At 42.0% G+C, this 26,053-nt stretch overlaps 1 protein-coding gene and 1 pseudogene across 1 annotated transcript; both read left to right on the forward strand.

Moving 5' to 3' along the window:
• The first annotated feature begins 2,233 nt into the window (after window positions 1-2,233).
• Window positions 2,234-2,849, forward strand: LOC106582939 (olfactory receptor class A-like protein 1; annotated as a pseudogene).
• A 410-nt stretch (window positions 2,850-3,259) lies between these two features.
• On the forward strand, window positions 3,260-18,807 carry LOC106583000 (protein PHTF2). The gene is made up of 18 exons (XM_014166697.2): window positions 3,260-3,698; window positions 4,003-4,072; window positions 4,298-4,411; window positions 6,044-6,100; window positions 6,184-6,253; window positions 6,362-6,520; window positions 6,712-6,886; window positions 7,007-7,124; window positions 15,544-15,699; window positions 15,787-16,026; window positions 16,106-16,234; window positions 16,440-16,709; window positions 16,819-16,950; window positions 17,082-17,168; window positions 17,340-17,495; window positions 17,583-17,678; window positions 17,808-17,933; window positions 18,241-18,807. Exons 3-18 carry the CDS (start codon window positions 4,382-4,384, stop codon window positions 18,259-18,261), a joined length of 2,022 nt encoding a protein of 673 aa, XP_014022172.1. The 5' UTR covers window positions 3,260-3,698; window positions 4,003-4,072; window positions 4,298-4,381; the 3' UTR covers window positions 18,262-18,807.
• Window positions 18,808-26,053: the final 7,246 nt, after the last annotated feature.

The following is a 26,053-nucleotide window of genomic DNA, read 5'->3' on the forward strand; positions in this document are numbered from 1 at the left end:
TTCTTGGGACATCAACCACAGTGAGTGACAGGTACAGCACTCCCCAGACCACCTCCTCTGATTCCGTGGTTGCAGAGATAAAGGATATGAAAATATATGTCAATATATATACAATCATCTCAGAAGGCCATTGCATATATCAGTTATTTTACCTGAGAGGAATTCTTTATGATGTTGGAGTCTGATCACTAGTGTGTCTGTAAACCAGACCAAAGTCCCCTTGGCTAGTGAGTTTCCTTGTGTTCTTATACTCTCAGAGAGATTCACTAACTGTAGGTGGTGATCAGCATGGTCCACTGACTTTAGGCTCCTCTTTAATCTCCCTCCAATTACCTGAGATCAATACAGATGACTGCATCTGTTCCAGCTGTGGCTATACGGCACCAAAACATGTAATCAGGACTGAGGACAGAATGACACCAAATAAAAGGAAATTGAGGTCTCAAGAAGTATCTATATGTCAAAGTTATTGTGCAAAGAAAGCATTCGAATGGGGACAAAACTCTGTCTAATGCTCAATGTATTCCCAGCCATAATTATCACTTTCAATTCTCATAGACTAGGCCTACTGTTCTATTTCGTTCTATTTCTATGGTTTCTTTGAATTGCTTTCTGCTACGTCCAGGTAAGGACTAACAACAAGACTACAGTGCCCCCCTCTGGAGAATGATGTGACAAGATAAGTGTATAATTTTTGGCATTCAAAAAAGTCTGACATAGGAGTAAAATAGTTACCCCAAACTGAAAAATGAAGTATGAGCAATGTGTGTTTGTTTTACTTTGTGATTGATGTTTGTAATGAGATGCATAACAAGTCAGATAGACTTGAGCTTGTTTGATGTCATTGATGTTAAACACGCCTCACTGTCACGCTGGCTCCTCTGTCAGAGATAAAAGTGCTGAAGCAAAGACCTTGGTCCATAAAAACAGACTGGAATTCCACTAAAAGGTATATTTATGCCTGTAAATCCCACTCCTGGGAGAGTATACTTATTTAGATGTTCAACAGTCGTCTGTAGTTTTTGACAACCTGTTTGAGGCATTGCAATGAAAAATAAATCAATAAAGAAATTCGAAAGGGGAAAAAACAAGTCTAGTCTTTGGAGGAAACTTATTAAAAACCCTCTGCTTACTATGTAGAAAAAATGATAGAATCCCTAGAGAAGAACATGCATGAGCTTGTGCTCTAATTAGTCCTGTACTCATGTCAACATATTGATATTCACATGGGGAAATTACACCACTTCAGATTATTGATCTCATAGTGGTTTGAAAATGAGTAGCAAGTGAAATTCAAATGTCACCTTAGCCTTTATCAAGGATCCTTCAGCATGGGTTTACTTTATTCCAAGTTCGACTTATAGTTAAGGGTGCTATCTAAAATACACTCCTATGTCTTAAGCACAGCTAAACCACGACATTACCATCTTTCATTCATATTTTGAGAATGGAGCAACACTGGATTAGAAATGTACACTGTCAGGATTGTTACTTCCCACTGTGCAGCAGAGGTTTGGTGAAACAGGATGATTGTTCTTGTAGGTGAATAAAGCAGTGTGAAGAGTGGGAATCAGAATAGAAGGCTACTTTTCCAGTGCTCCGAATTAGACTAAACATGCGTTATCGCTAGATAATTACCTGTGCTGCTGTGTCCCTGGGCGACATACTCCCAGGACAGGAGAGAACAGAAGTGAGCAGTGCAAGGGGCCAGCTGTGCATGTTAAATGACTTAATCAAGTTGCTTTTACATCAACAATAACAAAAACCACTGCTGGGGTATGGGTGCACTAACAAATATTACCCCATTGAATAGGCCATCCTAAAACATTACTGTTTGTTGCGTTATTCCATAGATAAAACATTTTTATTGAGGTTTCTGTTGAATATGGCCATTATTGACATTAATGCTGTCATCTGAAAAGAAAAATCTCTTACTCTTGGTTACATTTTGTAGTGAGTCTTAGGAGGGGTGAAGTGAGTGTTCTAATGGTGTGCCCTAATAATCCCCACAGGGTACAACATGCTATATATCGAAATTAACCACACTGAATGACCATTACTGTGTTCACGTGTCTTATTAGTCACAGGTATGGATATGCTTTCCTCAATCATTGTCCAATAATTTAGAGAGTGCAATAGGGAACATTTGTTCACAGTTGGTGTATGCATAGGTCTGTTTAACAAACTTAATTTTCTGTCTCTATTCTTCAGCAAGGTACCCAAGTCAGGTATCATGTTGGATCTGTGTGTCACCATCAAAGAGGTGTCTTTCCTGCTGCAGACAGGGTTAGGGATCTTGGGGAACACTGGTGCTGCTGGCCTACACCCAGGTCTTCTGCTCTGAGCACATACTCATGCCTTTGGACATGATTCTCTGCCACCTCGCCTTCATTGACCTGATGCTGCTCCCCAGACCATGACTATGTTTGGCCTGATCGACCTGCTGAATGACCCGGTGCAAGGTGGTCAGTTACCCCTACCGCATCGCCCGGGCCCTGTCCACTTTCATCACTTGTATGCTCAATGTGTTCCAGGCGGTGACCATTGCCCCTGCAGGTGGACTGTTTGTCCATGCTTAAGGCCTGTCTTCCCAGCCTCATTGTGCCCACCTTCGCACGGCTGTGGCTCCTCATCATGGATGCATCACAGCGAAATTTTTCTCTATTGCCCCGCGCAATGGCACCATGCCTGACTTCACCCTGAATGTTGTATTCTTCCGCATAGACAATGTCATCTGGATTTACATGCTGACGGTAACCAAGTTGTCTCCAATGGTGGCTGACAAGATGGGTCTTCTTCTCCTCCTGTTATGCCTCTCTCAGTCCCATCTTCATCATCAGCTCCAATAAGAAGGCCAAGAGCAAGTTGGTGTGTGCTGCAGCCGACCAAGAACAGCCATCAGCCGACACCCATGCCTTCAGTGACAATATCTCAAATGTAACCCAAGCTCTGGATAAACTATATTTCCTTCTGGGGCTATTATACCTCATGGATGGTCTTCTTGTGATTATTTTGTGTAATTATGCCTGTGTAGCCTACTTGTTATAGGCCTTCTATTTATTTGTGTAAATCATTGCAGTTTTCAGGATTTTAGATTTAACTAATGTGTGACATGAGGTTTGAAACTAGTAAGGGATTTATCATTCTATTTGACAAGCAGGAACTGTGAGGATAGACGACAAATACAGTGCAATACAGTAATGTAGACAAAAAAACAACAGTAACAACAATTCAAATAGTTATAAGTAATGCTATGGAAATCAACATAATGTAAAAGATCTTTATTTGACTCTATGCACTGATGTTTATTCTAGAAGTCTAGAGTGGTAAAGCCTAAACTCTAGCCTAGCTGTCACAAGTTATTTATTATAATGTGGATTTTCCACAGACGACACGCGGCACAGATTTGACAGTTCTGAAAATTGTCCACAAACAAGCAGGCTAAAATGAATCGGATTAACCCGGAAAAAACTATCGCAAGAGCCGTGTCGGTGTGCATTCCTATGAATTCGCCTTGAAATGCTACTGACAACGAAGTTTGCATTTGGAAAATCGTTTAAATAACTGAAATAAAATACATTTCTCATAAATCTTTGCAATTCCCGCAGTCGAGATGCTGCTAGCTGGCTAGTTTACCCCGTCGAGCCGCGCACCACTCCTGGGCTGAAGAAAAGCTGGCGAGCTAACTTTGCTTAATGGTAGCTAGCTAGCTTCTATTGCTAATATAGCACAACTGTACTGGTTTCTAGATTAGCTAAATATGCCGCGAATCTGTTTACCTATTTTGAATTGTGGCAAATTTAGAAATTGAAACGTGTTTTGTACGAGTTGAAAAGTATAGCCTAGCTGAGGTTGCCTGAATGATGATGATGATGATGGCGAGGCAGAGCTAGCTAGCTTGCAATCCTTGTAACGTTACTGCGCCATCCCACTTGATACTGCTATTGGATGATGGTTCAGTACTGACTGATCTTTTAATGTTTTTGGAATGATCTCTGGTAGAGAGTTTCACCCGAATACAGTTGGACAATTGTATCACCTATCTTCAACCACATTATCCTTTGGCTTTGGGGTAAGTTTTAGTCAGTTGACTTTCTGTAGCCTATACAGCTAACCGTAGTTTTGTATTGAGTATAACAAATGTACATGCAGCACAATTAAAAACAGTAAACTACAGTTAGAAGTGATTATTTCTGGTATTGAGGGAACACGTTATGTGTGAATGCCCTTTGTACTCCACAATGGCTTTGTTTTTGCTTTATCGCTAATGTTCTCTTCTTTCCTTTGTTTTGACAAGCCTGGATTGCAGTCAGATCTTATCTGCCCCTGTGCCCCCTGCAAAATGACCTGACACAATCTTCATCACAGTCATAAAACAACAATGGCAAGAATAGCATGGTATCAAGAGAAGGTAAGGGCCTCTTTACACTACACTACTTTGACAACACAAACTATGTCCAGGAGAGATACTTGTGCAGTGTAAAAAGACAGATCTAGATTCAAATCTCTTTAAGAGATGTCTCCCACACTACCACAACCGGCTGTGATTTGAGTCCCATAGGGGGGCGCACAATTGGCCCAGCGTCGTCCAGGTTTGGCCGGTGTAGGCCGTCATTGTAAATATGAATTTGTTCTTAACTGACTTGCCTAAATAAAACCTCCGGAGGTATGTAAAACCAGTAGATGATATGCCATGTTCAAAACAACTGGGAACTGGTAACTCGGAAATCTCAGACTTCTGACTTGAGTGCGTTCAAGACAACTGGGAACTCAGAAAAAAACTTGCTCCGACTGGGGGAAAAATCATTTTGAACAGTCATCCAACTTGGGAACTTGGGCCTCTTTCTAGAGCTCTGACTTTCCCATCTGTAGATCACTGACGTCATGATTTGACCTCGTATTTTTCTGAGTTACCAGTTGTCTGGAAAACTCCCAATGGTGCCTGAAGTATTTGAATTTGAAGCGTGCCATATTGGCAAAGATATTTATAACTAACCTAAGATGGTTCATCTGTGTTGTTTACAGTGGGCGCAAATTAAGCATAGTGGGCAGATAAAGCAAGGAGGTGGGCAAAGCCAAGTACGAGCTAGCGAGATCCTGTTGGCTCGCTGCAGCATGTATTTGCATATTTCCATTTGGGAACGCCTCCTCTGTGAAGTGCGCGTGTGCACAAACTCAATTCAACCTTGCACTCCTTCTAAACAATGCAATTTTTTAAAACTTTGGCAAAGTGTCAAGTCTATAAAACGCTCAGTGGGGAATTCAAACTTACACCGCAAGTGGCAGTAGATGTCAGGAACTCGCGGCCTTACCACTGTGAGCTAACTGCAGAGACGTATTTGCCCACAATGCACATCATTTTATTATCAGAGAGTGCCAGTGGACTTCTGGTAAGTATGCTTTAGTGAGAAGTGGTGGGATCAGGTACAACTATGTTTACCCACCCCCAAAATGAATATTCATGAGATATTCCCCCCACCCACAACATCTCACCTGAATGAATATTTGTTAAATTTGAAGGGGTCAGGCAAAGGCTGAAATTGGAGTTGAGAGTTACCCTTTAAGAAAAAGTCTCTCCCACACCACATGGCCCAGCCAGAATTACCGTAATTGCCTTAATACAGGTACACAGCATTCTTGCTCTGTTAGACAAATTGAAAATGAAAGGCTTTTAAAATATCCACATATTTGTGAATCATTGCATTATTTAAGTATGAAACACTGTGCAATATAGTTTAGGTGAGAAGCTCCTGTATAGTTTCAATTTCTAGCCTTATTTTGTTTGTCTAAATACTATGGTATTTACGGTATGCTAATAGCTGCACTCACATGAAGCAGGAATGTGGATTTGGCCAAACAACACCCCAGGCTTGTGTAAATAGAGAAGTTGCAAATCTGATGTTGAAGACCAATAGATCTCACTAGACATATTTTACTAATGTAAATGGCCCCTAAGACATGCTAGACTTACTGACATTGTAATGAGGGTCTAAAATCCCCTACATGAGATGATAGAAACTGAAGTGTGTCCATGTGTCAACAGATTGGTGCATATGATCAGCAGGTCTGGGAGAAATCTCTGGAGCAAGCAGAATTTAATGTAAGTTCATGACATTTTGCCTAATATGCACACATTTCTTATATGATCAGCGTTTGTCACTAAGATAAGTGTCACCCCCACAGGGTATTGACAGTAAACCAAAGAGGTCTGGCCACATCAAGACAGACCTCATTGATGTTGACTTAGTAAGAGGTGAGTATCCATTTATTACAAGGTGTTATATCTTATATCTTACACCATGTTGCTTATTGGATGGATATGGTGCATGCAACGCTATTGATTGGCTCTCTTCTATTCCAGGATCCACATTCAGCAAGGCCAAGCCAGATAGTCCATGGACAGCATTGACTCGTAAGGGTCTAGTCAGGGTGCTCCTCTTCCCCTTCTTTTTCCAATGGTGGATCCAGGTGACCTCCAGGTCCATCTCCAGCTGTATCCTGGTGCTCTACTTGATGCAAGGTAAACTCACATCTCACATTAACATTGCTTTAGGCATGGGTCAGATCATGCTTGTTGTCTACTGTTAAGAAGTCATACGATATACTATTTATCAACCTAAAGTAAATACGTCTGTCATTCACTAACTCTCTAAAGAGCCGGTTTCTACCATTTTTGGGTGGCCTGTTAACTTAATGGCTTTCTCTCTGCAGTGGCAGCATCAGTGTTGTACATGGAAGTTCCTGCAGCCAGTGCTAGTGAGCTATTTGGGCCCATGTGTCTGATGTTGTTGCTGGGGACAGTGCACTGCCAGATAGTGTCCACTGAGTCCAACCGGAGCCCCTCAGACAGCCCTGTGAGCAGCACCAGCCCTGCACGAAGGAGGAGGTTGGGCTCTTACAGCATGTAACACACACACACACTGCAGTGTGCTCACCCTTTTAAACACTCTTGCAAACTGCTCTCACACTGTATAACATGTTCCCTCATTTCTCAACATTCATTCAGGCCAAGGAAGGGTAGAGGATTGAAGAGAACAGAGGGACAGGGGAACGACGGGGACATTGAGCTGCAGCCTTGGCAGCTGGAGGAAAACCAGAGGTTGTACAGATCAGAGGAGAGAAGGGTAAGGCCATACAAACAATGACCAGATCGTCTACCTGAACATAAAGCAATAATTCATGTTTGTGAGTCAAGCAGTCGTTAACCCTTTACACTCTAGGAATTGACCTATATGGATGGGGCTAAATTGAATTGTTTCTTACAGAAGAAATATGAAATGCATAACCATGGTAGCAATGGCAAAGGAATAGTTTGGAGATAATGGGAAAATTATTAGACCAAAGTTGAGGACACAACAGTTCACCTGACACAACACTGAATCCAAACATTACACAGTTGATTTTTTTGTGCATTTTACGTTTACTGTACTTTTCGCCACATTTGTTGATAGCGAAATCTGAAAATACTCTGGTTACATTCATTACCATGATAATAAGAATATTCCTGGAAAATGTGGGGTAGGTGCAACATAAGACAAGAAAAGTGACAAGGGTTTGACTGAGAGGACTGACTGGTGTCTCCAAGTGGCCACACACCTCTCCAAAGTGTGTACAGTTCCTAAATGTAAATGCACTTTTATGACTCAAAGAGGAGTCTTCAACTATAAGATGCTTTTTTGAGCTCTCCTAGCTGTGCCGTCGAGGAACTAGAGCATGCAAACTTGTAGTTGTTTTGTTTGGAACACAACTCTGCATCCCTGCCATCACACAATTACTGTTGTTGTTTCATGCAATCCAAAAATGGCCCATTTAAAAATCGCCGTCTGGTTCAGTTGGGCATAATTTCAAAACGTGTTTTATTGCCAACGTGACTAGCTAAGTTGTAAAATACGATCTTAGTGTTAGACTTTCACAAGGCATTTCAGAGAAAGGGATCGTAATTTTGGTCCCCATAGAAAGGAGTCATGAGTGCATTCAGGTGCATCTCTTCACAATAGACAAACAGGCTCTTTCTGTTCAGAACAACCCAGGGTATGACGACATGTCATCTTGTAACTGAACATCAAACAGTGATCATAGATGTTGACACTGTATTAGGGTTTACCCCATGTAGTCGACTGGTCGATTGTTTGGTCGATAGGCTGTTGGTCGAGCCAGATTTCTTTAGTCGAGCGGTTGCAATTGTATTTTTTTTTCAATGTGCACAAAACACCTGTCTAATTCATGGCACAATCCATCATTCTAAGACATGTGATACTGAAATTGTATATGATTATGTAAGAATAATGGTGCAACACTAATAAATCTCATTTTAGTCCTGTCCGAATCTGCCATGTCAATAATTTGTACATGACAGGAGAGTAACAATTCCAGCCAGAATAACCTACTGTTTTTTGGTGAACTCCAAAGTCCTCTTGACAATACTAGTCCCGTGCAAATCGACATCCCTGTGTTTTGAGAGAAATGTCTGAGTTTGACAGGTGTTGCTCACGGTTTGAGCAAGTGAGCAAGACAACAATAACTGTGCATAGGCTATAGATGAAGGGCCTACATGTATCAACTTTCACAGTGAAGGCTTTTGTTCTTATGTTTAGTGCGTATGAATTGAATATTGCCAAATGCATCTGTGAACAATATCGTACCTATTTAACGTAACCCTTGTGGTTAATAGATCGCAAAGCAGCATACAACTGACTTAAACGTTTGGGAATGATAAGTTCACTTTTGCGTCCATAGCCTTAATAAAACACATCTTCTGTGCAAGTGCACTGTTCAGCTCACATCTGACAGCTGGGGGGCATTTAGGACGTCTACTGCGGATCGCTAAAATATCCTAATGATTATTATCACACTTCCTCAATTCAAATATTATGGCGACACTGTTATCGCCTGGACTTGTTGAAATATCTTTGTGTGGGGAAAAACACACTCCAGGCTTCCGTCGTAACTGTCGATTTGTTTTGGGGGAAAAAATTAAGAATTACAGGGGGCCGTTTGGAAAAGATTACTCCCGTCCTAATCGTCCTCTGGAATAACAGACATTCTGGGGTAATAATTACATAACCAACGTTCTCTAGAAATACTAGTCCTGTGCGAAATAGGGCTTAGCCTAATTGTCTTAGAAAATTGAGGAGCCAGCAAACCCCAACTTAATTAGGTCTATAATCAACAGCCTAACTGTTAAATGTGCCTGGCTTTATACATCATCCATATACAGGATAAGACCCAGATGCAGACCGTTCGAATCACAGATGTTTATTAACAAAAAGGGGCTGGCAGACGACAGGTCAAGGGCAGGCAGAGGTTGGTAATCCAGGGCAGAGTCAGACAGGTACAGAACAGCAGGCAGGGTCAGGGCAGGCAGAGTAGTCAAAACCGGAAAAACTAGAAAAACAAGGGCTAGAGAGAAACGGGAGTACGGAAAAACATGCTGGTAGGCTTGATGAGACAAGACAAACTGGCAACAGACAAACAGAAAACTCCGGTATAAATGCACAGGGGATAATAGGGAAAATGTGCGACACCTGGAGGGGAGTGGAGACAAGCACAAGACAGGTGAAACAGATCAGGGTCTGACAGTACCAGTCAAAAGTTTGGACACACCAACTCATTCAAGGGTTTTTCTTTATTTTTACTATTTTCAACATTGTAGAATAATAGTGAAGACATCAAAATGATGAACTAACACATATGGAATCATATAGTAACCGACAAAATGTTAAGCAATTCAAAATACATGTTATATTAGAGATTCTTCAAAGTAGCCACCCTTTGCCTTGATGACAGCTTTACACACTCTTGGCATTCTCTCAACCAGCTTCACCTGGAATACTTTTCCAACAGTCTTGAAGGAGTTCCCACATATGCTGAGCACTTGTTGGCTGCTTTTCCTTCACTCTGCGGTCCAACTCATCCCAAACCATCTCAATTGGGTTGAGGTTGGGTGATTGTGGAGGCCAGGTCATCTGATGCAGCACTCCATCACTCTCCTTCTTGGACAAATAGCCCTTACACAGCCTGGAGGTGTGTTTTGGGTTATTGCCCTGTTGATAAACAAATGAGCACAAACTAGATGGGATGGCATATCACTGCAGAATGCTGTGCTACCCATGCTGGTTAAGTGTCCCTTGAATTCTAAATACATCACAGACAGTGTCGCCAGCAAAGCACCATCACACCTCCTCCTCCATGCTTCATGGTGAGAAACACACGTGTGGTGATCATCCGTTCACCTACTCTGCGTCTCACAACGACACGGCGGTTGGAACCAAAAATCTCCAATTTGGATTTACCAGACCAAAGGACAGATTTCCACCGGTCTAATGTCCATTGCTCGTGTTTCTTGGCCCAAGCAAGTCTCTTCTTATTATTGGTGTCCTTTAGTAGTGGGTTCTTTGCAGCAATTCGACCATGAAGTCCTGATTCATGTAGTCTCCTCTGAACAGTTGAACTTTGAAGCATTTATTTGGGCTGCAATCTGAGCTGCAGCTCACTCTAATGAACTTATCCTCTGCAGCAGAGGTAACTCTGGGTCTTACTTTCCTGTGGCGGTCCTCATGAGAGTCAGTTTCATCATAGCTCTTGATGGTTTTTGCGGCTGCACTTGAAGAAACTTTCAAAGTTCTTGACATTTTACGTATTGACTGACCTTCATGTCTTAAAGTAATGATGGACTGTTGTTTCTTTTTTGCTTAATTGAGCTGTTCTTGCCATAATATGGACTTGGTCTTTTACCAAATAGGGCTATCTTTTGTATACTACCCCTACCCTGTCCCAACACAACTGATTGGCTCAAATGCATTGAGAAGAAAATAAATTCCACAGATTAACTTTTAACAGGGCACACCTGTTAACTGAAATGCATTCATGAAGCAGGTTGAGAGAATGCCAAAAGTGTGCAAAGCTGTCATCAAGGCAAAGGGTGGCTACTTTTTGGTTACTACATGATTCCAGATGTGTTATGTCATAGTTTTGATGTCTTCACTATTATTCTACAATGTAGAAAATAGTAAAAATAAAGAAAAACCCTTGAATGAGTAGGTGTATTCAAACTTTTAAGGCAGATTTTGCTTCTGTTGCCTGTTTGAGTGTTTGTTTAGTAGCCTACTGATTCCGTGAGCACCAAGCCTCATGCAACGGCAAAATGACGGATAAATACATTTCACAGATTTGGCTGTTTTTAATATTTGCTATTCTGTAATAAAGGCTTTACAATTGTTTTCCGTTAGAACAGACTAGTATTACTTATAATTTATTTAGTGTTGTTTACACTGTTCCAACAGGCAGAAAATTAATATTGTAATCTATCAGCACCTGTTTGTCACACATAATATCCACCCAGCTCTCGCTCCTATACCCTCCTTTTTCTTGATTTCCTTCTCATTGTTATTATTACAATTATTATTGTGATCATCTTTATAATAATAAGTAATGTCGTTATCATTAGTAGGCTTTGTAAAGTAGCCTTGTATACTCAACCATCGAGCTGTAGGCCTAAGACTACGTCCGGTTCAGTCTTAATACCGTAATTTACTTAGGCCTATATTTCAATACAGGCTACTGTATCAATCAGTCATTCATTTGTTCATGCCATCACAAAGCATACGAGACATTCATGCTTTGAAATGCAATCAAGCATTTTAGTTTTAAAATTGAATAACAAAGGGAGCTTTGAATAATTAGCCTATGCAATAAATAAACCGCAATTCAGGAATGCATGCAACTGTTTTTAGTCTGCTGTAATAAAGGCTTCGTATATCTTTTTTTCCCCATAGAACAGACTCTCTAGTACACTTATTCATTTAGTGTTGTTTACACTGTTCCAAATGGTCAGAAAAAATAATATTGTAATCTAACAGCAACTTTTTGGCAATCCTAATACTCATGCAACGCTTGCTCCTATACCCTCCTTTATCTGGATCTCCAATAGTTTACATAACTAAGTCAAATGTCTTCCACAGTTCTGACTTCCCCTTTCCCTCCTGAGCAACCAGTAAACATTTGCCCATTTCGAGTTTCTTTTTCACGTTCTCTGCATCCATTTTGCTGTCGACATTACTGTGTTCGGAGTTTCTAACCAATTTATTGATGTGATTATGATAGGCTATAGGTCAGGCACTATTGGTCACATGCATGTGATGCTTACATGGTTCACGTAAAGAGAGCAAGGATCCTAAACAAATTGGTATTTCGGGTAAGGACATTTTAAATCAGAAACAAGTAAGAAACTAAATGGCTCAAATTCTGTTCCAGCTTCAGCACGGACAGCGCAATCAACACTTGCTGTGTTGTGGTGCCTTTTCACTGCAGTAGGGAGGAGAGCGAGACAACGCGCGCAAGTCACACAGGCACTCGCTGTCATTTCTTTTTAACACAGTGTGACCATCTGGTTCTTTCATGAGTCATTTGCGTGTCTTAATTATTTAATCAAACAGTGTGCTTACAGTTGAAGTCGGAAGTTTACATACACTTAGGTTGGAGTCATTAACTTGTTTTTCAACCACTCCACAAATTTCTTGTTAACAAACTATAGTTTTGGCAAGTCGGTTAGGACATCTACTTTGTGCATGACACAAGTAATTTTTCCAACAATTGTTTACAGACAGATTATTTCACTTATAATTCACTGTATCACAATTCCAGTGGGTCAGAAGTTTACATACACTAAGTCGACTCTGCCTTTAAACAGCTTGGAAAATTCCATGATGTCATGGCTTTAGAAGCTTCTGATAAACTAATTTACATCATTTGAGTCAATTGGAGGTGTACCTGTGGATGTATTTCAAGGCCTACCTTCAAACTCAGTGCCTCTTTGCTTGACATCATGGGAAAATCAAAAGAAATCAGCCAAGACCTCAGAAAAAAAGTAGACCTCCACAAGTCTGGTTTATCAATGGGAGCAATTTCCAAACGCCTGAAGGTACCACGTTCATCTGTACAAACAATAGTACGCAAGTATAAACACCATGGGACCACGCAGCCGTCATACCGCTCAGGAAGGAGACGTGTTCTGTCTCCTAGAGATTAATGTACTTTGGTGCGAAAAGTGCAAATCAACCCCAAAACAACAGCAAAGGACCTTGTGAAGATGCTGGAGGAAACCGGTACAAAAGTATCTATATCTACAGTAAAACGAGTCCTATATCGACAGAACCTGAAAGGCCGCTTATCAAGGAAGAAGCCACTGCTCCAAAACTGCCATAAAAATGCCAGACTACGGTTCGCAAAGATCGTACTTTTTGGAGAAATGTCCTCTGGTCTGATAAAACAAAAATAGAACTGTTTGGCCATAATGACCATCGTTATGTTTGGAGGAAAAAGGGGGACGCTTGCAAGCCGAAGAACACCATCCCAACCGTGAAGCACGGGGGTGGCAGCATCATGTTGTGGGGGTGCTTTGCTGCAGGAGGGACTGGTGCACTTCACAAAATAGATGGCATCATGAGGGAGGAGAAGTATGTGGAATATATTGAAGCAACATCTCAAGACATCAGTCAGGAAGCTAAATATTGATTGCAAATGGGTCTTCCAAATGGACAATGAACACAAGCATACTTCCAAAGTTGTGGCAAAATGGCTTAAGGACAACAAAGTCAAGGTTTTGGAGTGGCCACCACAAAGCCCTGACCTCAATCCTATAGAAAATTTGTGGGAAGAACTGAAAAAGCGTGTGCGAGCAAGGAGGCCTACAAACCTGATTCAATTACAGAGCTGTCAGTAGGAATGGGCCAAAATTCACCCAACTTATTGTGGGAAGCTTGTGGAAGGCTACCCGAAACGTTTGACCCAAGTTAAACAATTTAAATGCAATGCTACCAAATACTAATTGAGTGTATGTAAACTTCTGACCCACTAGGAATGTGATGAAAGAAATAAAAGCTGAAATAAATCACTCTACTATTATTTTGACATTTCACATTCTTAAAATGAAGTGGTGATCCTAACTGACCTAAGACAGGGACATTTTACTAGGATTAAATGTCAGGAATTGTGAAAAACTGAGTTTAAATGTATTTGGCTAAGGTGTATGTAAACTTCCGACTTCAACTGTATGTAGATGGTTTTAGAGTGGGAGGCCCCGGTGCGCAACTGAGCAAGAGGACAAGTACATTAGAGGGTCTAGTTTGAGAAAGAGATGCCTCACAAGTCCTCAACTGGCAGCTTCATTAAATAGTACCCGCAAAACACCAGTCTCAACGTCAACAGTGAAGAGGCGACTCCGGGATGCTGGCCTTCTAGGCAGAGTTGCAAAGAAAAAAACATATCTCAGACTGGCCAATAAAAGATTAAGATGGGCAAAAGAACACAGACACTGGACAGAGGAACTCTGCCTAGAAGGCCAGTATCCCGGAGTCGCCTCTTCACTGTTGACGTTGAGACTGGTGTTTTGCAGGTAGTTTCTTGGCAAGTTCTTGCATGGAATAGCCTTTATTTCTCACAACAAGAATAGACTGATGAGTTTCAGAAGAAAGCTCTTTGTTTCTGGCCAATTTGAGCTTCGAACCCACAAATGCTGATGCTCCAGATACTCAACTAGTCTAAAGAAGAACTGTTTCATTGCTTCTTTAATCAGCACAACAGTTTTCAGCTGTGCTGACATAATTGCAAAAATGTTTTCAAATGATCAATTAGCCTTTTATAATGATAAACTTGGATTTGCTAACACAACGTGCCATTGGAACACAGGAGTGATTGTTGCTGATAATAGGCCTCTGTACGCCTATGTAGATATTCCATTAAAAATCAGCCGTTTCCAGCTACAATAGTCATTAACAATGTCTACACTGTATTTCTGATCAATTTGATGTTATTTTAATGGACAAAAAATTGGCTTTTCTTTCAAAAACAAGGACATTTCTAAGTGACCCCAAACATTTGAACAGTAGTGTATATGGAAATATAAATTTAAAACATTTTCAACCAATCGATTGGTCGAAAGAACAGGACGACTCTCGGGGACAGCCTTACACTGTATATGTCATGAGTTTAAATTAAATGGAAATGTGAAGTGCACATTTGGATTCACAGGTGTTTGGCTTGCTTGTATGACATCAAAGCGGTATTAATATAATGTATTAACATCTCATCAAGTCCTCTCAATTTACAGCGTTTCTCTCACTCAGCGTGAGGGATGTGTACAACTTTTTGATGCACTAGGTGCTCAAGTTCAGAACAGCTGTCAGTCAAAACCTATAAAGCACTGAAGCGCAGAGCCTGAGCTCTGACATCATTTATAGCATGTTACTGTACAGCCACTGCATTCAAATTTAGGTGCCTATCACTGCCCAAATCTGCAATTTTTACCTGTATAAGGTTTGAGTGTTAAGGGCTACCAGGGTTCCAAACGTGCCCACACACATGAAAATGGGAAATCTCAAAATGTATTTGTTACCTTTTTGTGTTGCCTGAGCAAATTTGTCTAGCGGGTTGTAAGGCTGGGCGGGGCTTTTAAGATGGGGCTTTGTCTGTGATTGACATTTTGGCTACCAAGGTGGTGTTGCGTTTATCCTGCGGATTCTATTGTTGATTGTGATGCTGTTCCAGAACAACCAGAGAAAGTCAGGCTTTGGGGCCTCTGACGAACTTTCCAGTGAGGAGGATGAGGAAGAAAAACGACCTACTGGTGTAGCTGGAACTATACCTGCCTCTGTCCTCAGGAAGAGACGCCTTCACTCCTTCTCAAACCCCTCATCACCTCAGGTAAACCTTAAGAGGCAGTGAGTCCTGCTCTGTTTATTGTAGCCAGAGTGAAAGGGGGACATTTAGTTTGACCTATTATTTGCACAGGAGGAAAGTAGTGGAGGTGCCATGGACACTAAGGTGAAACCTCGTGAAGTAGAGCGCCTTAGGTCCGAAGTCTCACGCCCGGCTTCTGACACAGATGACACAATATGGGAGGAGCTTCTTCAGGGGCCTGACACCGCCTCCAGTGGCAGCAGTGACAGTGAGGGGGACGGGCGATGCGGCCCTGGCCTGACCCTCCCCCCGTTCACCACTCTCAGCAGTGATGATGAGACCCTGCTGCAGGTGGGTCCGTCCACAAGGACTCACTTTAATCACAGAAAGGGTAAGTATATATCAGCTCACCAGCTTTCTCTCCCTACAGGGCCATCTATCGTGGCTGCAGGCGTGCCACCCATCCAGAGACCGGGTCAGTGTCATCATCTGGGAGCAGGGGGAGTGCAAGAAAGCAGATATGTCAGTACTGGAGATCAGTGGGATCATCCTTACACGGGTACACCACCTATGACCTCTTCATTACACACTGATACCTTTTTGGTAGAATTAACACACATTCAATACTGAGGGAATGCTGGTCTGTAATGCTTTAGGACTGGAAAGGGGTTCTGTCTGATTCTATTTATAGAAACACTATTAGGACTATGTACTCTGTGCTCCATGCCACTGTCCTCCTAACAGAGGTCATTTCTCCTGTGTAGGTGAAGGTGGTGGAGCAGGGCATGGGTTACCTAGCCCTGGGGGGGTTGTTCACTGCCACACTGGCACTGCTTCCTTTTGTCTTCCGCCTGGCACAGCGGCTGGACATGAAGCGCCTGAGCTCTCTGTCCCTGGTAGAGCTGGCTGTCATGGTGGTGGGGCCGCCCAACACCCAGATCTACGCCTTCTTCTTCATCACCACCGTGGAGAGGCTTTGCCTCACAGGACTCTTCTTCTTCATGATGTGTGTGGCAGAGAGGACCTACAAACAGGTCAGCATGTTAGTCCCACTGTACTGTAGTAGACATACCACTACAAAACAAACATGCTGGAAATGGTGTGGTTGACATACTTTTTTGCGTGGTTCTCTTTCAACAACAGCGGCTTGTTTTCGCCAAACTCTTCAACCACATCACCTCAGCACGAAAGGCTAAGAAGTGGGAAATCCCCCATTTCAGGCTGAAGAATGTGCAGAACATAAAGATGTGGCTGTCGCTCCGCTCCTTCCTCAAGGTCTGACTTACTCTCACTACTCTTATGACTTTTTTTAGGTATACTTCAGTGTATGGCTTTGACCAGTAGGGGGTGATTAATGTCTTATCCTCATTGATTAATGTCTTACCCTTTTTTCCCGTTCATCACAGAGACGTGGGCCCCAGCGTTCCGTTGATGTCATCGTCTCCTCCATCTTCCTCCTGGCCCTCTCCATCGCCTTCATCTTGTGTACACAGGTCAGACATATCTATAAGAAAGAGTGTGTGTATCTCTGATAAATACACAGGATTCCAGGAAACACCATGATTTACCTTCCCCGTGTCATGAATGGGCATTGGTTAAGGTTCAACCAGTAGAAACTCAATCGATGAAAGATCGAGTACTCTTTTTCTATATCTAATTCCCAGCTCCTGAACAGTCACCACACCTTCCTGGACTCGGAGACCAACTGGGAGCTCATGGTGTGGGGTTCCTCTCTCATCCTCTTCCTGCTCCGCCTGGCCACCCTGGGCTCCGAGACCAACTGTAAATACAGCAACGTGTCAGTGCTGCTGACAGAACAGGTGAGGCTCCCTACAACACACACACACGTGCACACGCAGACAGACCACTTTAATACTTTCATTAATGCATCTCCTCAATTCTTTCAGATCAACTTGTATCTTAAGATGGAAAAGAAGCCCAACAAGAAAGAAATGTTGAACATAGTGAACAATGTTCTGAAGCTTGCAACAAAATTAATGAAAGTAAGCATGTCTTTAAACTTTAGCCGCATTGTGAATATTTGGACTGAGTCACATCTTCTGGGCTGGTAGTTTATTCAGCATAACGTGCAGTGAAAGCATCTCTAGCTTTTCATACCAACCCTTTCACAGGAGCTTGACACCCCCTTCCGACTGCTGGGTCTGACTGTGAACCCTCTTATCTACAACATCACACGTGTGGTCATCCTGTCTGCAGTCTCCGCTGTGGTCAGCGATCTGCTCGGCTTCAACATCAGAGTGAGTGGAGACACTTCTAATACCACAGTGCTGTAGCTGAACACTGATATGTGGTGGAGTACAATTGGCCTAGCATCGTCCGGGTTTGGCCGGGGTAGGCCGTCATTGTAAATAAGAATTTGCTCTTAATTGACTTGCCTGGTTAAATAAAGGTAAAAAAACCAAAAAAAACACTGGTATGTTTTCCAAACAGTGATTCTTCACCTCTGTCAGAGTTGTTTTCCTCCTAGTACATTTGTATTAACTTCCAAAAGTGAGTATATGTGCTGTGTTTTTAAATGCACCCTCCTTGTTGTCTCTTCTACAGCTGTGGAAGATCAAGCCTTAATGCTAAACCACTAACTGTTGGACAATGGAGACTGCCAACTCCTACCATCCACAGCTTGCTATCTGTGCAAATCTACTGAGTGATCGCCTATGCATCTCAGTGCCTTCCCTCCCAGGAACATTGAACTTTCAATCACACAATACCATTGTGGTCATACACAAGCATGAACTCTTGACAATGAATGATATACACATCCTTGACTACTACATCTGCTGCAGCAGTTCCAGTAACCCAGTGCCTGAATCTGGAATGTCCCTGGACCTGACCACTTCCTGGCTCTCACATGGAGAAACAGTAGCCAATGGGGGCCTTCTGAACACTGAGAAATTTGCTGGCCATTTGAATGTAAACCATTTTAAGACATGGAGAAAGGATGGAATAGGAAACGAGAATTAACAAATTCTTATAAAAGAATTGGACATTCCAGTGTGGTTTGACATGTACACTGAACAAAAATATAAACGCAACATGCAACAATTTCAAAGATATTACTGAGTTACAGTTCATATAAGGAAATCAGTCAATTGAAATAAATTCATTAGGCCCTAATCTATGGATTTCACATGACTGGGAATACAGATATGCATATGTTGGTCACAGATACCTTAAAAAAAGTTTGGGGCGTGGATCAGAAAACCAGTCAGTATCAGGTGTGACCACCATTTACCTCATGCTGCGCGTCACATCTCCTTCGCATACAGTTGATCAGGCTGTTGATTGTGGCCTGTGGAGTGTTGTCCCACTCTTCTTTAATGTCTGTGCGAAGTTGCTGGATATTGACAGGAACTGGAACATGCTGTTATACACGTCGATCCTGAGCATCCCAAACATGCTCAATGGGTGAAATGTCTGGTGAGTATGCAACCCATGGAAGAACTGGGACATTTTTAGCTTCCAGGAATTGTGTACAGATCCTTGCGGCATGGGCCATGCATTATCACGCTGAAACATGAGGTGATGGCAGTGGATGAATGGCACGACAATGGCCCTCAGGATCTCATCATGGTATCTCTATGCATTCAAATTGCCATTGATAATGTGCAATTGTGTTCGTTGTCCGTAGCTTATACCTGCCCGTACCATAACCCCACCGCCACCATGGATTTCACATGGATTTCTCTCTGTTCACAACGTTGACATCAGCAAGCCACTCACACGATGCCATACACGCTGTCTGCCATCTGCCCGGTACAGTTTAAACCGGGATTCATCTGTGAAGAGCACACTTTCCCAGTGTGCCAGTGGCCATCGAAAGTGAGCATTTGCCCACTGAAGTCGGTTACAACGCCAAACTGCAATCAGGCCAAGACCTTGGTGAGGACGACGAGTTGTACAACTGATTGCATTCAACTAAAATGTCTTCCACGTTTAACCTAATCCTTCTGAATCAGCGCTTCCGTGAGACGGTTTCTGACAGTTTGTGCAGAAATTCTTTGGTTGTGCAAACCCACAATTTCATCAGCTGTCCGGGTGGCTAGTGTCAGACGATCCCGCAGGTGAAGAAACTGGATGTGGAAGTCCTGGGCTGGCGTGGTTACACATGGTTTACAGTTGGGAGGCCGGTTGGACGTACTGCCAAATTCTCTAAAACGGCGTTGGAGGCTTCTTATGGTAGAGGAATGAACATTAAATTCTCTGGCACCAGCTCTGGTGGACTTTCCTGCAGTCAGCATGACATTTCCTGGCCTTTATATTGTCCCCAGCACAAGGTGCACATGTGTAATGATCATGCTGTTTAATCAGCTTCTTGATATGCCACATGTGTCAGGTGGATGGATTGTCTAGATAAAGGAAAAATGCTTACTAACAGGGATGTAAACAAATTTGTGCTCAAAATTTGAGAGAAATAAGCTTTTTGTATGTTTTTTTTTATTTTTTTCAGATCATGGGACCAACATGTTGCGTTTATATTTTTGTTTAGTATACATGTACTCTCTCAAACACAGCTGTTATATAATGTAGAAGACTTTTTCAATGAAAAATCTATAGATCTTCAAAATGGATTACTGAACTAACTTAATTACATATTTTCTTTTCAATAGGATATATTAAACTCTACTCTAAATGTATTTTGTGATATTTAAGGGAATTTAATATAGATTTTATGGAGGCTTTATTTATTTATGGTTTTTCAGTATTTCATTACTGACATACAGTGCATTCAGAAAGTATTCACACTCTTTGACTTTTTCCACATGTTGTTGTGTAACAGCCTGAATTTAAAATTGTTTAAATTGAGATATTGTCACACTGGCCTACACACAATACCCCACACTGTCAAAGTGTAATTATGTTTCTAGACATTTTTACAAATTAACTAAAAATGTAAAAACTGGAATGTCGTGAGTCCATAAGTATTCAACCCCTTTGTTATGGCAGGCATAAATACAAGGGCACCTACTGATAGATGGGTAAAAACAAAATGAAAAGCAGACATTGAATAACCCTTTGAGCATGGTGAAGTTATTAATTACACTTTGGATGGTGTATTAATACACCCAGTCACTACAAAGATACAGGTGTCCTTCCTAACTCAGTTGCCGGAGAGGAGGGAAACCGCTCAGGGATTTCACCATAAGCCCAATGGTAACTTAAAACCGTAAGCGTTGAATGTCTACGATAGGACAGAACTGAGGATGGATCAACAACATTGTAGTTACTCCACAATACTAACCTAAATTGCAGAGTGAAAAGAAGGAAGCCTATACAGAATTCCAAAATGTGCATCCTGTTTGCAATAAGGCTCTAAAGTAAAACTGCAGAACTTGAACTTACAGTTGAAGTTTACATATACCTTAGACAAATACATTTAAACTCAGTTTTTCACAATTCCTGGCATTTAATCCTAGTAAAAATTCCCTGTCTTAGGTCAGTTCGGATCACCACTTCATTTTAAGAATGTGAAATGTCAGAATAATAGTAGAGAGTGATTGATTTATTTCAGCTTTTATTTCTTTCATCACATTCCCAGTGGGTCAGAAGTTTACATACACTCAATTAGTATTTGGTAGCGTTGCATTTAAATTGTTTAACTTGGGTCAAATGTTTCGGGTAGCCTTCCACAAGCTTCCCACAATAAGTTGGGTGAATTTTGGCCCATTCCTACTGACAGCTCTGTAATTGAGTCAGGTTTGTAGGCCTCCTTGCTCGCACACGCTTTTTCAGTTCTGCCCACATATTTTCTGTATGATTGAGGTCAGGGCTTTGTGGTGGCCATTCCAATACCTTGACTTTGTTGTCCTTAAGCCATTTTGCCGCAACTTTGGAAATATGCTTGTGTTTATTGTCCATTTGGAAGACCCATTTGCAACCAAGCTTTAACTTCCTGACTGATGTCTTGAGATGTTGCTTCAATATATCCACATAATTTTCCTCCCTCATGATGCCATCTATTTTGTGAAGTGCACCAGTCCCTCCTGCAGCAAAGCACCCCCACCCCCGTGCTTCACGGTTAGGATGGTGTTCTTCGGCTTGCAAGCCTCCTCTTTTTTCCTCCAAACATAACGTTGGTCATTATGGCCAAACAGTTCTATTTTTGTTTCATTAGACCAGAGGACATTTCTCCAAAAAGTATGATCTTTGTCCCCATGTGCAGTTGCAAACCGTAGTCTGGCATTTTTATGGCAGTTTTGGAGCAATGGCTTCTTCCTTGCTGAGCGGCCTTTCAGGTTATGTCCCTACACCCAAACAAGGGCACTGCGCTCATCCTCCTCTGGCCTGCTCGCCTCCCTACCTCTGAGGAAGCACAGTTCCCGCTCAGCCCAGTCAAAACTGTTCGCTGCTCTGGCACCCCAATGGTGGAACAAGCTCCCTCACGACGCCAGGACAGCGGAGTCAATCACCACCTTCCGGAGACACCTGAAACCCCACCTCTTTAAGGAATACCTGGGATAGGATAAAGTAATCCTTCTAACCCCCCCCCCCCCCCCTTAAAAGATTTAGATGCACTATTGTAAAGTGGTTGTTCCACTGGATACCATAAGGTGAATGCACCAATTTGTAAGTCGCTCTGGATAAGAGCGTCTGCTAAATGACTTAAATGTAAATGTAAATGTTATGTCGATATAGGACTCGTTTTACTGTGGATATAGATACTTTTGTACCTGTTTCCTCCAGCATCTTCACAAGGTTCTTTGCTGTTGTTTTGGGATTGATTTGCACATTTCGCACCAAAGTACGTTCATCTCTAGGAAACAGAACGCGTCTCTTTCCTGAGCGGTATGATGGCTGCGTGGTCCAACCTAAGTGTATGACTCCAACTTAAGTCTATGTAAACTTCCGACTTCAACTGTATGTCCTGAATACAAAGCGTTATATTTGGGGAAAATCCAACACAACACATTTCTGAGTACGACTTCATATTTTCAAGCATTGTGGTTCCTACATCATGTTATGGGTATGCTTGTCATCGGCAAGGACGAGGGAGTTTTTTTTAGGATAAACGAAATGGAATAGAGCCTGGTTCAGTCTGCTTTCCACCAGACACTGGGAGACAAATTCACCTTTCAGCAGGACAATAACCTAAAGCACAAGGCCAAATAAACACTGGAGTTGCTTACCAATACCACATTGAGTGTTCCTGAGTGGCCTAGTTACAGTTTTGACTTAAATCGGCTTGAAAATCTATGGCAAGATTTGAAAATGGTTGTCTTGCAATGATCAACAACCAACTTGACAGAGCTGGAAGAAATTTTAAAATAATAATGTGCAAATATTCTACGATCCATGTGTGCAAAGCTCTTAGAGCCTTACCCAGAAAGACACAACTGTAATTGCTGCCAAAGGTGATTCTAACATGTATTGACTCAAGCAGTTGAATGCTTATGATGTAATCAAGATACACTAGATATATAAAAGTATGTGGACACGCCTTCAATTTAGTGGATTCGGCTATTTCAGCCACACCCGTTGCTGACAGGTGTATAAAATCGAGCACGAGCCATGCAATCTCCATAGCCACACATTGGCAATAAAATGGCCGTACTAAAGAGCTCCGTGACTTTCAACATGGCACCATCATGGGATGCCACCTTTCTAACAAGTCAGTTTGTCAAATTTCTGCCCTGCTAGAGCTGCCCCAGTCAACTCGAAGAGCTGTTTTTGTGAAGTGGAAAGGTCTAGGAGCAATAACGGCTCAGGCGTGAAGTGGTAGACCACACAAGCTCACAGAACGGAACCCCCAAGTGCTGAAGCACGAGGCGCATAAAAATAGTCTGTCCTCGGTTGCAACATTCATTACCGAGTTCCAAACTGCCTCTGGAAGCAACGTCAACACAAGAACTGTTGGTCGGGAGCTTCATAAAATGGGTTTCCATGGCCAAGCAGCCGCACACAAGCTTAAGATCACCATGCGCAATCACCATGCGTTGGCTGGAGTGGTGTAAAGCTCGCCGCCATTGAACTCTGGAGCAGTGGAAACGCTTTCTCTGGAGTGATGAATCCCGCTTCACCCTCTCTGGATAATATCAACTGTAAAGTTGTGTGGTGGAGGAATAAAGGTCTGTGGTTGTTTTTCATGATTCGGGCTAGGCCCCTTAGTTCCAGTGAAGGGAAATCTTAACGCTACAGCATACAATGACATTCTGGACAATTCTGTGCTTCCAACTTTGTGTCAACAGTTTGGGGAAGGCCCTTTCTTGTTTCAGCATGACAATGCCTCCATGCACAAAGCGAGGTCCACACACAAATGGTTTGTCAAGATCATTGTGGAAGAAATTGACTGGCCTGCACAGAGCCCTGACCTCAACCCCTTCGGACCCCTTTGGGATGAATTGGAACTCCGACTGCGAGCCAGGCCTAATCGCCAAACATCTGTGCGCGACCTCACTAATGCTCTTATGGCTGAGTATTTTTATTTTATTATATTTAACTAGGCAACTAGAAGCAAGTCCCTGCAGCAATGTTCCAACATCTAGTGGAAAGCCATCCCAGAAGAGTGGAGGCTGTTATAGCAGCAAGGGGGGAACAACTCCATATTAATGCTCATGATTTTGGAATGAGATGTTCGACGAGCAGGTGTCCACATACTTTTGATCATGTAGTGTATCTTTCCTCATGCAACTTCATCTAACTTGATATGGCTTCATCTAAATGTCCACATGTATAATATCAACCAATCAGATACTTTTATCTTAGCAGTCTCATCTTTAATATTTGTCCTATAATTGAAAACCATCCCTCTCACATTTCCATCAGATATTTCTAGTCAGAGAATGAATGTATCATTCTTGTTCTAAAGAGAGCTGGTTATCCCATGAGACTGTACTTTGATACTTTTGGTCATGTAGTGTATATTAGTGTTTTATTTTCATTAATGTTTTGCAAATGTTAGAATTTTTCTTCCACTTTACAGAGTATTTTGTGTAGATCAGTGACAAAAAAAAGTCAATTAAATCCATTTTAATCCCACTTTATTAACAACAATGTGTAAAAAGTCAAGGGGTGTGAATACTTTCTGAAGGCACTGTAACTGGTTTTAATGTCTAGGAATGGTACCCATAGATTGTAACCTTTGGACATGCCATCATCAGCAGTGTGCAACTGCAGCCCACAATTCGGGGTGTTCCTGCATGTGGACATTCCTGCACAGTGGCGGTCAGTGCCGTTTATGATGAGGGAGACCAAATTTTTCCCCCATGAGCATGGCCTTATTTCTATTACAGCATGTTGGATGACTGTCATTCATATTCCATTCACCCAGTTCAATATAACATCGATAGGTTTAGGCTACTACAAGATACTAGAATTTTCAATATACCCATCATGAGGTTGCTACAACCTAGCCTATGAATGAAAGTTTACAACGTAGGTGCACACAGGTCGAGAGAAAAAATTTAGATGACAGACGGTGACACATTCAATACTGCCTTGCACACACTTGCCTACATTTAGTTTATCTAGGGTGTAATCATTAGTCCAACAGTTGCAAACGAGAATTTCTATTGGACAAATTCAGGTATTTTTTATCCCTGTTTTGTTTGCTTCCGTTTAAGAAACGTTTTTTCAACAGAATTGGCGGAATGAATACACACCTGATCACGCATAAACACAGTTCACTTTCATAGCAGCCACATTGTATTCCTTCTCGCCTCTATGCACTCTCCTCTCACCTTTTCCCATCGTTTGTGGACTTCAATGAACAACACATCAGCTGTATGTGACCAGGCGGATAAACCTTTCCAAGCTAAACCATGTCATAACCGCTACACACAGCCTACATCATTGTCCCTATATTAGCTAAAGTAACGTCCTAGTCAACGTAGCTAATAGAACTAATACATTAGTAAACCTGCTACAATCATGCAGTAAAGTTACAGTGTATAGTCAGTAAGCAGTTACACTGGCGGCCCCTGGTGGCAATACATTAATAAATCAAAACGCTTACACTGACTTTGAAGAGTTCCAGTGTTGTGTTGGATAGTCATAGCCAGCTAGCTAACATAGCATCCCGCTGTTTGAGCAGGGTGTTTTGAGTAACTAAACTAGCCAGCTACCTTTGCTAGCTAAGTAAGTGAAACTGAAAGTGAAAAAAATGCACTCTCTCTCTCTTGCTTCTCCTTCATTTTTGAAGAAATTCATTTGTTAAACTGTTCAACTATTGTCTTTTCTCTCTCTTTGAGTCAACTACTCACCACATTTTATGCACTGGAGGGCTAGCTAGCTGTAGCTTATGCGTTCAGTACTAGATTCATTCTCTGTTCCTTTGATTGGGTGGACAACATGTCAGTTCATGCTGCAAGAGCTCAGATATGTTGGAGGATGTCCACCGGAACCTGTCATAATTACTGTGTAA

The sequence above is a fragment of the Salmo salar genome, chromosome ssa22, assembly GCF_905237065.1.
Source record: "Salmo salar chromosome ssa22, Ssal_v3.1, whole genome shotgun sequence".
Lineage (NCBI taxonomy): Eukaryota > Metazoa > Chordata > Actinopteri > Salmoniformes > Salmonidae > Salmo > Salmo salar.

Excerpts from the sequence above, each read along its gene's own strand:
- LOC106583000 (XM_014166697.2), top strand. The coding sequence starts at position 4,382 with ATGGCAAGAATAGCATGGTATCAAGAGAAG. Across the intron at positions 16,027-16,105 it reads ATGATGAGACCCTGCTGCAG|GGCCATCTATCGTGGCTGCA; the intron begins GTGGGTCCGTCC and ends CTCTCCCTACAG. Across the intron at positions 17,679-17,807 it reads TTGCAACAAAATTAATGAAA|GAGCTTGACACCCCCTTCCG; the intron begins GTAAGCATGTCT and ends ACCCTTTCACAG.